General features: G+C 32.6%; 3 protein-coding genes across 4 annotated transcripts; 1 reads left to right on the top strand and 2 right to left on the bottom strand.

Moving 5' to 3' along the window:
- On the top strand, positions 931 to 4,172 carry LOC109327557 (la protein 1-like). Of its 2 annotated transcripts, none has more exons than XM_019560739.1 (9): positions 931 to 987; positions 1,086 to 1,235; positions 1,552 to 1,694; positions 1,933 to 2,081; positions 2,455 to 2,559; positions 2,631 to 2,943; positions 3,118 to 3,265; positions 3,794 to 3,875; positions 3,988 to 4,172. In XM_019560739.1, exons 1-9 carry the CDS (start codon positions 954 to 956, stop codon positions 4,085 to 4,087), a joined length of 1,224 nt encoding a protein of 407 aa, XP_019416284.1. In that variant the 5' UTR covers positions 931 to 953; the 3' UTR covers positions 4,088 to 4,172. The 2 variants fall into 2 exon arrangements, with proteins under 2 accessions (XP_019416284.1, XP_019416285.1); XM_019560740.1 differs by having other exon boundaries at positions 2,455 to 2,556; positions 3,988 to 4,170.
- LOC109327758 lies at positions 4,663 to 5,612 on the bottom strand. The gene is made up of 2 exons (XM_019560910.1): positions 5,216 to 5,612; positions 4,663 to 4,773 (listed from the first exon to the last, which is right to left on the bottom strand). Exons 1-2 carry the CDS (start codon positions 5,540 to 5,542, stop codon positions 4,663 to 4,665), a joined length of 438 nt encoding a protein of 145 aa, XP_019416455.1. The 5' UTR covers positions 5,543 to 5,612.
- On the bottom strand, positions 6,437 to 9,772 carry LOC109328753. Its single transcript, XM_019562357.1, has 3 exons — positions 9,099 to 9,772; positions 7,364 to 7,444; positions 6,437 to 7,174 (listed from the first exon to the last, which is right to left on the bottom strand). The coding sequence occupies exons 1-3, from the start codon at positions 9,487 to 9,489 to the stop codon at positions 6,756 to 6,758; spliced, it is 891 nt and encodes a 296-aa protein (XP_019417902.1). The 5' UTR covers positions 9,490 to 9,772; the 3' UTR covers positions 6,437 to 6,755.

The following is a 12,190-nucleotide window of genomic DNA, read 5'->3' as shown; positions in this document are numbered from 1 at the left end:
AGTTTATAACAACAATACATAGATTTTAAGCTCTTTTTGAATATGAGTTTAGTTAAGGAAATGTATTAATAGAGGATTATAAGATGAATAGGTTTACCTTACCAAAAAAATCAACATTTGTCCCCATATTAAATGCATCATTTTTAGAAACTGATATATTTCCTTAAATAATATCATTAATATAGTGCTTAACTTTCCCAAACAACATATATCCTCCACTTACCCAAAATAATCCTATTCGATCTAAGTAGGATAATTTTAGGGTGAGAGTCCACCCTATCACGTGGTGGTTTATTTTTAGACACTTGAAATATATAATTAAGTCACATAATAACTTATGTACATGCTTATTAATATCTGAGTAAACAAACATAAATTTCATCTTTTAAAATAATATATTTACATAAAATTTAGAAATATTTAAGAGAGCTCGATCATGTTAATTAACCATGGCTCTAAAAATTAGTCTATTGTCAATCGTGGGGAGATCCCAAAGTCAATTATATTTATTTTTATTTGAGATAATGATCTTATAAAAATAAATATTAAGAAATAAATGAAAACATTTGAGTTGATATAATATGAATTTAATATAATGTAACAGTTTTTTACACCGTCAACAAATCATTTATCATTGATTTATTAATTACTATTGATTTTTAAACAAAAATAATACAAATCAATAACACAAGTTTTATGAAAACCCATGATAATACTTAACCACTTCCTTCTTCCAAAACCCTATTCCCCACTCACAAACCCCTCAACTCCCATAATCTCTCTACCAATGGGTTTGGACGCAGAAACCATCAAGAAAGTGATAAGACAAGTACTATTCAAACCCTATTGTCTCTCTTCTCACTCTATTTGCTTCATTTTGTTTAGTTTACTCATGATTCTATGCAAATATATATATATATATATATATATATATTCTTCCAACGGATACATTTATGAGAAAAACTCTCAATGAAAGTGAAGATGGCAGTATCTTTTTTCCCATTTCATTATTATCCTTTTTATTTTTTGTGTAATGTGTTTCCAAATTAGTATTGCTGGAGTTACCCTTGACCATAATTTTGCAGTGGTTAGTTTGGCATTGATTTGTTCTTTTAATAGAATGCGAAAGCATCTTAGTTTGGATGATGTAAAACCTGACCAAGTATCACAAGATACTATTGATGCAGTTTCTCAAGTTTTGAGGAATGCACCTTCACTCAAGGTCTCCGAGGATGGTTAGATTACTCCCAACTTATATCTGTTTTTGTTTTCGTTTGTCGAAGAGAATGTTGTTTTAATTTATAACTTGAAAATATGGGTTGTTGCAGCCTTCTTTTGTTATCAACTTAGTGAACTTGCTTAGATTAGTTGTGAGAATTCTTTTCTTCGTCTTGGCTAGTATAGAGCACACGATAACGATGTTGAATTCAAATCTGGGGCTGATTGGATGAAATTGTTTTTATTTTTGGTGGATGCTAGTTCATGTTGAATGAAAAGGTTAGAAGTTATAGGCTATAACCTATTTCTTCCTTTTGTTTTTTTATGTTTCAGGGAAAAAGGTTGGCAGAGCAACTGAACTTCCGAAGGTAGAAGAGTTAATCGAGCAGGTGGAGATAAGAACATTTGCTGCATCACCATTTGAACATGATCTAAAGCTTGAAGATGTTGAAACCTTCTTTAATCAATATGCCAAGGTAGTTAAAGCACCAGTACTATGATTTACATTCAAACATTTTGTGTAGAAAAAGCATTATGTTTCTTCCAATGTTCTCTGAAATTGTACTCTCTTGGATAATTATTTGAATGCTTTATATTATGTATTCTTTTAAGGAGAATCTTTTTGGTAAAAAGATCCTGTAAGTATGGAATATTTAAAGGATTTCTTTGTTATCTATGTAGCAAAATATAATAAATTATACTCTTCTGTTTCAGGTCAATAGTGTCCGGCTGCCCCGTCATGTTGGAGACAAAAAGTTGTTCTGTGGCACTGCACTTGTTGAATTCTCAACAGAGGAGGAAATAGAAAAAGTCTTGAAGCAAAAACTTGTCTATGCTAGTGCTGAGTTAGAATTGAAACCAAAGTAAGAATGCTTATAGACTTATAGTTCTATTCTAGTATTTTATACCATCATTATACAATGACAAAGAAACTTAAAAGTTTTCCTTACATTGAAAACTTTCTAAAAAATATGGATGGAAGGATTTAAAATTGAATGTGTTCTGTCACGTTATCATTCCTTATGGACAAGACGGTATTGCGATAAGAATTTATTTATTTTATACTATGTTAATTGTTAATTATAAGGATTTTCTTTAGATTCAAGTTGTGGCACATGCTTTTGATATGAAATTTGAAAACTTTGGTGTATGAAACACTCAGAAAGAAATGCTTGTATTCTTGGTTTCTGATAAATATAGATAGCATCTGATGTTTTAAATTTGTACCCAATTCAGGAAGGAGTTTGATGCAGAGAGAGAAAAGGAATTAGAAGCCTATGAAAAATCTCGTCCACCTTTGGGTTCTAATCGCCAGAATAACTCAAATGAAGAAGAAAGGTATGAAATTACCAAGTTTCTGTTCTACTTAAAGAATGTTACAAACTGATAGTTTTTATTCATGTTTATCACAGCTACCCTAAAGGCTTAATCATTGCCATAAAAATAAAGAGCATTTCGGACGAAGTTCCTTCAAAACAAAATGGTGTCTCCAAAGCACAGGGAAAACCCTCTGAAACTACTGCTGGGGAAAGTGATCAAAAGGTATCAGAGATTGTTGACAATGGTCAAGAAAATAACGGGACCAAAAAAGAAAACGAAACTGTTAATGCAGAAAATAGTCAAGAAACTGGTGAAAAAAATCCAGCTTCTGCTTACAAGGACAACATGGATGTTGTCTTGCGTGAGGATTTGAAGAGTGTCTTTGAGAAGTTCGGTACAGTGAAGGTACTCTGAGGTTTTCTCCCCTTTTTCACATTTTGGATTTATCTTTTTCCTTCTTTTAGAAGGCTACATTTGTCTCAGTTTTGTTTGAATACTCTGAAGGTGGTCTTAAATTAAATTATTGCTAAGTTGTTGAACTAAGAGTGGCATATCAATCTTCTTGTTTTATTGTTTTAGTACATTGATTTCAAGATTGGAGCAGAGTTAGGATACATTCGTTTTGAAGATGCTGAAGCTGCGCAGAAAGCTCGTGCTGCTGCAGTTCTTTCTGAGAAGGACGGCTTGGCTGTGAAGAATTTTATTGCTATTATAGATCCAGTGACTGGTTAGTTCCATTTGAAATCTTGTTCTTTTTAAAGATTAGTTGTTTAGTTTTTGTTTGGATTTCATTGAGTTTTAAAAATAGAGTAAATACTCATTTTAGTTCCTCATTTTCGATCTTACCAGTTTAGTCCCTAAAAAAAAAAGACTTAAAATGGTCCCCAAAATTTCAAATGTGGGTCAAATTAATATTTTTTGGGGTCAAATTAGTCTCTACCAAGTGTTATAAAACATACTAAAAATGACTAATTTGACCCACATTTGAAATTTTGGGGAACCATTTTAGGTCTTTTTTTTTTTTTAAGGACTAAACTGGTAAGATCGAAAAATACGAGGGACTAAAATGAGTATTTAGTCTTCAAAAATATTTTTCCTCACCTTCAGTTTATAATGATATTAGCAGTGCCCTATTTGCAGATGCTATATAAGCCTGCACTTCATGAACAAAACTACTTCTGCCAAGTTATTTTAAACAGTTTCTTTAACCATTTTGGATAGCATGATTGCTAACTATTGTTTGTTTTAATCTCAGGTGAGGCTGAAAAAGAATACTGGACTTTGCTTCGTGGTAGTCAAAAGGACAAGCACCAAAACTTTAAGGGTAACCGAGGAAGGTAAGTGGCTGAACTCGTCAATGTCTTGCAACATATTACATTATGTTTCTGTTACCAACTTTCTAATTTATGAAGGCGAACTAAAAATATGAATGATATTTTGTGACGGCAGAGGAGGAGGAAGGCACGGCGGTAGAGGAGCGAAGCATGGGCGCTCTAGAGATAATGAAAGGAGTCGCCCACATAAAGCTCAGAAAGTTGGAGCTGCATAATGGATCAGTTATCTATTAGCTATAGGGACTTTTCATATAACTTGTAGTGTAGTGTTCAGACTTCAGACAATTTAAACTTGGTTTTTTATTTTTATCATGGTTCTCTAACAACTTCTATATTATAATTTTGGTTAAATTATTCACTCATTTTAAATTTAGATGTCATGATTTCTTCTTCTTTCAAATTAACATCCTTTGGTCTTTCCTAAACATTTTTAGAATGAGGATATTTATGAGTTTCCAGGTGTGTTTAGTGTTATTCTAAGAATATAATGACAGGTGTTGCCTCTCAACTTGGTATTGCTATTGTGTATACAAATATGAAATTTCTTTCAGTCAAATTTGTATAATAATATTATATTATACAACAGTACTAATTATTTGAAACTCTATTATGCCATAAACTAAAAAACTCAGAAATAGGAGAAACAGAAATCCCATTACAAGCTTGCTTACTGTAAGATAAGATGAGCCACAATAAACCCTACTAGAAAGGTCATTCAACAAGGAATAAGAGAATATTCCTTGCCTTCAATCATATATGGATAAGAGAAAAACTGATATTCTTATGAGGCCTACAAAGCATAACTCCTATGAATAATGTTTGATTTCTCCAGAATCTGAATAATGTTTGATTTCTCTACAAGGGCTTGCAAGAAATTGAGAACACCATAAACACTCCATGCCTATAACAAAACATAAGTAATGAATATTGATAGACGAATACAACTCTCTCACACGTTAGTAGCATAACTTGAATTTTCAGAGACGCATAGTTGTTTGTTCCATAAACCAAAATGATGGTTTTCACTATTATATTAAAAATTCAATCACATAGCCAACCCCATTCTCATATTCTGGAAAACAGTGATAATGTCCAACATTTTTAGTTGCTCAAGTTCAACATCTTTTCAGATAAACATTTTTAGTAAAGCCTAAAGGCTCTTATACCACAATGAAGGAGTCAATATTCTGATTTTGGAGATTGTAGATTTTAAAAGCTAACTTATGAAAAGCCACTTCAACTAACTTTCCAAAAACTATAATCTCCTCCGATAGTAATAATTCATGTCTCATGTTTTGTCCTTCAATAACTAATGTCTGAATAAATTAGTTTAACTAACTAACCTGATCAAACTGTCTCAACAGAGCAATTTCTTGTTCAGTCTTATTCTTCATCTTTGCGCGGTATTGGCAGAAGCTCTGAAACTGGTAAACAAATTCATCAACCATATCCCAAAGCCACTGATTTCGGAAGCTGCATGTTAACAACACCATGTAACACAACCTGGAACAGAGAACAGTAATTATCCCACGAATCAACACGCTGTTGTAGCGTAGGAGTAAGACGAGCATAAAGATGACGAGACCACATTTCCTTGTAGAGCAAACAGAACACGTGGTCATTGTCAACGTAATTCGCCACCGCATCCACCACAGGCCACAGCGTGTCATTGAATAAACGGTTGGAGAGTGTGTGGAATGAGGTTTCGTACATTTGGTGAATCTCACTGTAATGGATCACTTCACTCTTTAGTCCTACTATGATGGTATTCGGCTTTCTTCTATTATCCGATTCCCAATTCTTAACCATTAGTATTATCGAGAGTATCCTCATCTTATCGATAATGACTAATCATTTCTGGGCGTGTGACTGCTCCTAACTTGTGTTGCCTGGGCTCAGTATTCTAATTCCTTCAGAAATCCATTTTTTTGCCTGTTATTTCCCCTTTATTTCTCTCTCAGATGCTTCTTCTTCTACATGCGCAACTTATGTTCATCCAATCTCTCATTTACATCATACTTTTTTTTCCAGCATGATCTATCTTCCACATCCCATTAAAACAAATATGGATTAAGGTTTGGTTGTTATAATTAAAAAACTAATTAGATTATATGATAAATAAATATAGTACTGTAATAAATTAACCCTTTATATATTAGCTTACTCATTTAATACCACACTCGCCTCATACAATGCATTGCTTCTAGTCAACAATATTAACATGCCATTGAGATTCAACCAAATTTATATTATTGCTCAACACAACCCTTAATTTTGTGGAGCCATATTTGTTGTTTGAGAGTATGTACCACTCATTTTTCATTTAACATGTATATTAACTGTATCTTTTTTTGACTAGTGAGAATTAAAAAGAACATAAAATAGTAAATACTAAATCTTTTAGAGAAAAAATGACTCCGATTTTGCATCGAAGTTTGAGACTCTGGGCATAGGACTTGTATTACAAAACACAACATAGACTTCAGCCATCTACATGACACAAAGCACAAGTAAAATGTGAACGCACCAGGGATCAAACTAGTGAAATTGAAAAGCCAGGTAAGAAAAGGTAAGCATGGATAGACAAAAAACAGCAAGAGTAGTTTGATCCATTTTAACAATGTCAAAGCTTTCACCTATCATTTAGTAATTATTCACAAACTAAACCACACAGATTCCCTCAGCAGAGCATCAGATTAAATCACGGTTCAAAGGCGCAACACATCCAATACCCCTTTAATCGACATTTGTTCTTGTCATATATTACATGTCAACGCTATTGTTTTTTTGTCCAAAATTGAATTCCATCCCACCCTAGCTTTCCTTAAAGCATTTAAGGTTGGAAAGAACGACGACAAGCTCTTAACACTGACTTTATGCAGTTCAGAGTCTTTGCCTGTTTGAGTTGGAATGCGTTAAATGAGGTGCCTCTTCATAACTGTCAGGTTCATCTTCTTCATCAGAGGAAAGAAGGGATGAACCCATCCAAGCTTTAAACCCTTCATTAACACGCCTTTCCACCTCTGGAGTGACTTCCAGGGGATTTGCTTCCAGCATTTCCAACCCATGATTCCAACCACTATAACTTCCCTCATCAAGTATAATAGCCGCCTTTCTCCTCAGGAAGAAGGCAGTTCCAGCATATAGGAGAACCAATCCCCATGATGCAACTTCATAGCACCAAAATAGAGGTGCAGAGCAGTTACCCACTAATGTCAATAGGCTCGAACCAAGAAACAAGGCAAGAAGACCAAAAACAATAGCAAATATAAGATTCAAGATGGATAGACAGCGAACCCCACCTGTAGGTTAACCAAAGAAAACAAGTCACTCAATGTATAAAAAAATCAATCAATTATCAACCCATAAAATGCACAAGTGCCAGATGAATAGTGATGCCATGATTTTAGAGTGTAGGAAAAGCACAAAAGTGGAAAAGCCCCTCTAACTGCCATACATATTAACATAAATTGATAGAGAATAAATCATACCCCGTCTTGAAGCACAATAATTATTTTCAACCACCTTCAAGCACCAATGCCTTGTTGGAGCATAATAGGCTACAGTGATGCCTGCAAGATAATTATCATATAAAAAATAAACATCAAGCACAACCAGAAAGATATTTACCACAAGTAACCAGGAACAGCCAAATGACTATTTATGCAACACATGACTATAAAACATGATTGAAGTATGGGGGAAATACAATATACACAGTACAGATAGTGAATCGGAGAGTTGTGGCTGTAGCATTAAACTACTCAACTAGAGTAGATACTGTCTCATCCTGATTCTCATCTTTAGGGTCTGTTGGAAGTTGATTTTTGGAAGATAAGGGAATACATATTTTCAAATTTAAAAACGTTATATCATTCTCTTGATTTAAAATTGAAAAATATGACTTCCCATTAATTTCCCTCCGCAAACCATCTGCCAAACAAACCCTTGGAAATAAATCAATTCAGACCAATTAACACACTGAGTTGGTTGTTGGAGGGGAAGGGGGGAAATGAAAGGCTTGGGAACCTTCTCACAAGTATATTTGATGGTTCCAAAGCTTTCCATATCCTTCAATTCCCCTCCAAAAACCAACTCTCAAACATACCCCCCAAGTGATCGAGTTCCCCAGTTGAACCTTGTAGCATGCTTAGAGCACTTAGCTTCAAAGTCATCTAAGAGAATAAACCATCTAGAAATGTTGATATCAAACATGTTGAAACTAACCCAATTCTATGACTGTAGGTTATCCTTAAACTCAGCAATCACAAACTATACAGGATAATGAAGAAAACAAAATAACCGGCATTCTAAAGTTCACAATAGTGACACAACCCGAGAGCACTTAAGTATTGCACTTATAGATTCAAACTTGCACCACATAAGCTAAGGCTATATTTTTATTCTCCTCCCATCTGTCACATAATCAATCAAGATTCAGCTTCTTACACTTTAACTTCAAAGTTAATTACTTTTAACCATGGTGTAAGAGTTTCATTTTTCAATGGTAAAATAAAAGGGTGGTCCAGTGCATAAGGCATCCACTTAGTAGAGTCTAAGTTTGAGGATGGTAGATGTATGCAGCGTTACCCTGCTACGCGAAGAGACTGTTTTCAGGATTTGAACACGTAAACCTCATGGTCACTAAGCTACAACCTTATCGTTGTGCTAAGCACACACTCTTTCATTTCTAAGTTATATCAATAAATATTTTGAAGAGACCTTAGTCACCTTCATGCACTCATGCATGAAACTAACCACCCTAACAAACAAATAAAACAGACGGCCAAGTGTGTGTGTGTGTGTGTGTGTGTGTGTGTGTGTGTGTGTGATTGCTTAAATTTTGATTTAATAAAAAGTTTGAAATCCCTGCATGCTTATAAAAACATCCAAAATGTTGTATGTGACGCATTTAATCGATTAAAGCCATCAGTTAATCGATTACCTGGGTGAATTTTTTGAAACCTGGTATTTTTAACTCAGGTTAGTCGATTTCATCACTTACAGTGACCTTACCATTGCGCTAAGGCTCGCCCTAATCCTCGTACTTTCTAAATAAAGGAAAAAATTGGTTTTTTATTTATATTTCAGACACATCGAATGCATTAAATGGATTTTGTAATAGAACATAGGAACACTCCTGTGAGAATGCTATCCTTTAGCAATAATGAACAAGAAACAAGCCAAAAATCAAAGCAGGTGAGAAATTAAAATGAAATTTCTTACCAGCAACGAGATACACAACCGATACGGCGAAAATGATGACGGAGGGAAGGAACACAACCATCCAGTAATAATCAACAATCTCCTTATCCGTAAGATAAAAAGCGCCATGGAACAGATCCGAATCAGAACCACCAACTCCTCCTCCTTTCATACCTAATTGAACCGGTTGAAATATCCGGTTCACACAAAACGGTCTCATCCCATCTCGACCGGGAAATACAATTCTCAAACTGATAACCGTACAAATCATGATCGCAACCGATATTACACCCACCGAAGCCATTGTTAGTGGTCTCTGAAGCTTGCCCCATGCTTTGTCTTCTTCCCTCAGACTCTCGTACTCACGCTTCGGCATGAAAACTTGCCGAAGCGCGTCGCTGATAATCGCCATTGACGCGAGTGGCCTCCCGGCTTGAGAACACGTTGGAAGTTAGCGATCAAACCGAAATGGAATTGTGGAATCTAGGGTTCCGAGATTGCACTGGGGAAATGAATGAATCACTATTGAGTATAGTGAAAGTGATCGGAGCGAGTAATTTGCGAATTAGGGTTTGAAGCTTGAAGTAACAGATTGCGTGAAAGAGATGATAGAGATTATTGGAATCGATTTGCTTTGAAGATTCGTTATTGCACCGATAACATACCTAAGTAAAAATTATGAGGAAATTTTTTTTATGGGCATGCAAGAAAAATATAAAGTGATCCTCTCTAAATCTAAATCTAATCTTTATATTTAGGATGCATACACTTTAAAAAATTGAGTTTAGAATCAAAGCAAGTAAACTTTTTTTTTCCAACACATTATCCACAATTGACTTATATTACTTTTGTTTAAAAGTTAAGAGTGATTAACAAATCAATGATGGATAATTGTTAATCGTGTAAAAAACTCTTGTATAGTGAGTATATATATATTAAACTATAAAAAGTTATTGACAAAAGTGGACAATGTAATAATATTTTACATTATCATTCCTAAGTATACATTATCATTGCTAACTTTTAAAAAATCTTATTTATTATTGATTAATCTTAAATAAAAATAATACAAAAGGAAAGTTTAATTATGTGCAAATATTTGTATAGATATTACATTTAAAATTATATAGTTTTATCTTAAATAACATATAGATTTAATATGTACAAGCTAATTAATAATTATCTATACTATATATCTATATTTACTATATATAAAGGTAAAACTCAAAATAATTATCCTCATGGGGTAATTTGTTGTTCTCCCTATATTGCTCTTACTATTTTCTAATCTTTACCAAAAAAACTATATATAAGTTAACGTTTATCTCCACCCAATGTATGTTCATATTAATTGATTAACTATTTCTTTTTTCGTACGTTATCTATACTACTTATAAAGGGAAAACCCAAAATAATCACACAACATGGTGTAATTTATGATTCTCCCTATTTTGCCCTCACTATTTTCTAATTTTTACAAAAAAAATCGTATATAGCCTAATGTTCCTCTCCACCTAATATATGCTCATGTTATTTGGTTAATTATTTTTTATTATTACATTATGACTATAAGTCTTTAATGTATAATATTACACCAATCAAATAAATTCAACTGTAAATTATAAATATTTAACATAAAATATTATGTTCGAAATTTATGACATACAAACTATACATTATAAATGATATGAAAGCGGGTTGACAGACACGGTGGTGACTATCAACACGCTAGTAACTATAGATTACAAATATTTAATACAAAATATTATATTTGTTATGACATACAAACTACATATTATAAATAATATGAAAATGGGTTGGCAGATACGACAGTGTCTGTCAACACGCTAGTTGTTATAATGAAACATCTAATATCTATATATTAATTATTATTAATTCTTAAAAAAATAAATGAATAGCAAATCATATATTAGTTGTATAAAAAACTTTACCATCAAAATACATATATATTAACTTATAAGTCAAATTAAGTTTTTACTCATTTGAAAAAAAATTATAATATATTTTTTTAGTTCCATATGTTCTTCCTAAGGTTGATAGTAGTTGTTTTGGAATTTTTTTTTAGGTAAAAGGTCATATGAATCGAATACATTAGTAGAATATAGGTTTGTTCGATTTAGTTTATTTACATTAAGAAATTTGGTTCAAATTTTATATGCGGTTCTAGCTCAATTTAATTCATTTTTAATAAAAATAATAAGTATGACAAACTTTCAAAGTATTAAATTCAGGTAAAAAATAATTAAATGTAAAACAAACAGATAAACAAGCAAGTCTAGTAATTATTACATTTGAGTTATGAAACTATAACTATTATTTTTTTGTACTATAAAGATGTCCTATACTTTTTCGGGTAAGGAATTAATCACTTTTAAGATTTGTGAGTGTTCCTCTCAACAAGTGTTGTTCGCAGGAATTGAACTCTCGACATTAAAGATCCAGTAGGGCCTTACACCACTAAACTGATAAAATTATTATTATTGAATGTAGTCAAATTATTATTACTAGCATGTCGTTCCAACCTGTTTTCCTATCGTTTGTAATATATAGTCTACAACTTTACATGATGTAAATGTCAACCGTAGAAAATAAGCATATTATAATATATTTTTATATTTCTTTCAAACTTTTTTCTTTTACTTCAATGATTCAAACCCTTTCATTCAGATTATTTCTACAATAGTATGCACATTATAAATAGTATGTAGTTATTATTCATATAACAGCCCAATATACATGAAGTTTTTATTTACCCATCTTTTGTATATGGCGATTTAATTAGAACACTTTCATTCAGATTATAAAGTTTAAACCATACAGAATAAACTCAATAATACTATTCATATAACAAACATGGGAGAGGTAAATCATGTAAAGGGGAAAGAAAAGAGACATATCTAAAAGTTTGACCAATATGATGAAGAATAAAAATTGTGTTTGTTATATGCTACCAAATAAATGGAGAGAAAAAACTCTCTAATGCACTTTATCTTCAAAATGGGAAAAGCAATTAACATGGAAAGTGAGAATAGAAAATGAGTTTAAAAATCACATTGCAGTTTAAATAAAAATATTAATTTACATTGACATGA

This window comes from Lupinus angustifolius, chromosome LG15, assembly GCF_001865875.1.
Source record: "Lupinus angustifolius cultivar Tanjil chromosome LG15, LupAngTanjil_v1.0, whole genome shotgun sequence".
Lineage (NCBI taxonomy): Eukaryota > Viridiplantae > Streptophyta > Magnoliopsida > Fabales > Fabaceae > Lupinus > Lupinus angustifolius.
This window is presented reverse-complemented; position numbering and strand designations above follow the sequence as displayed.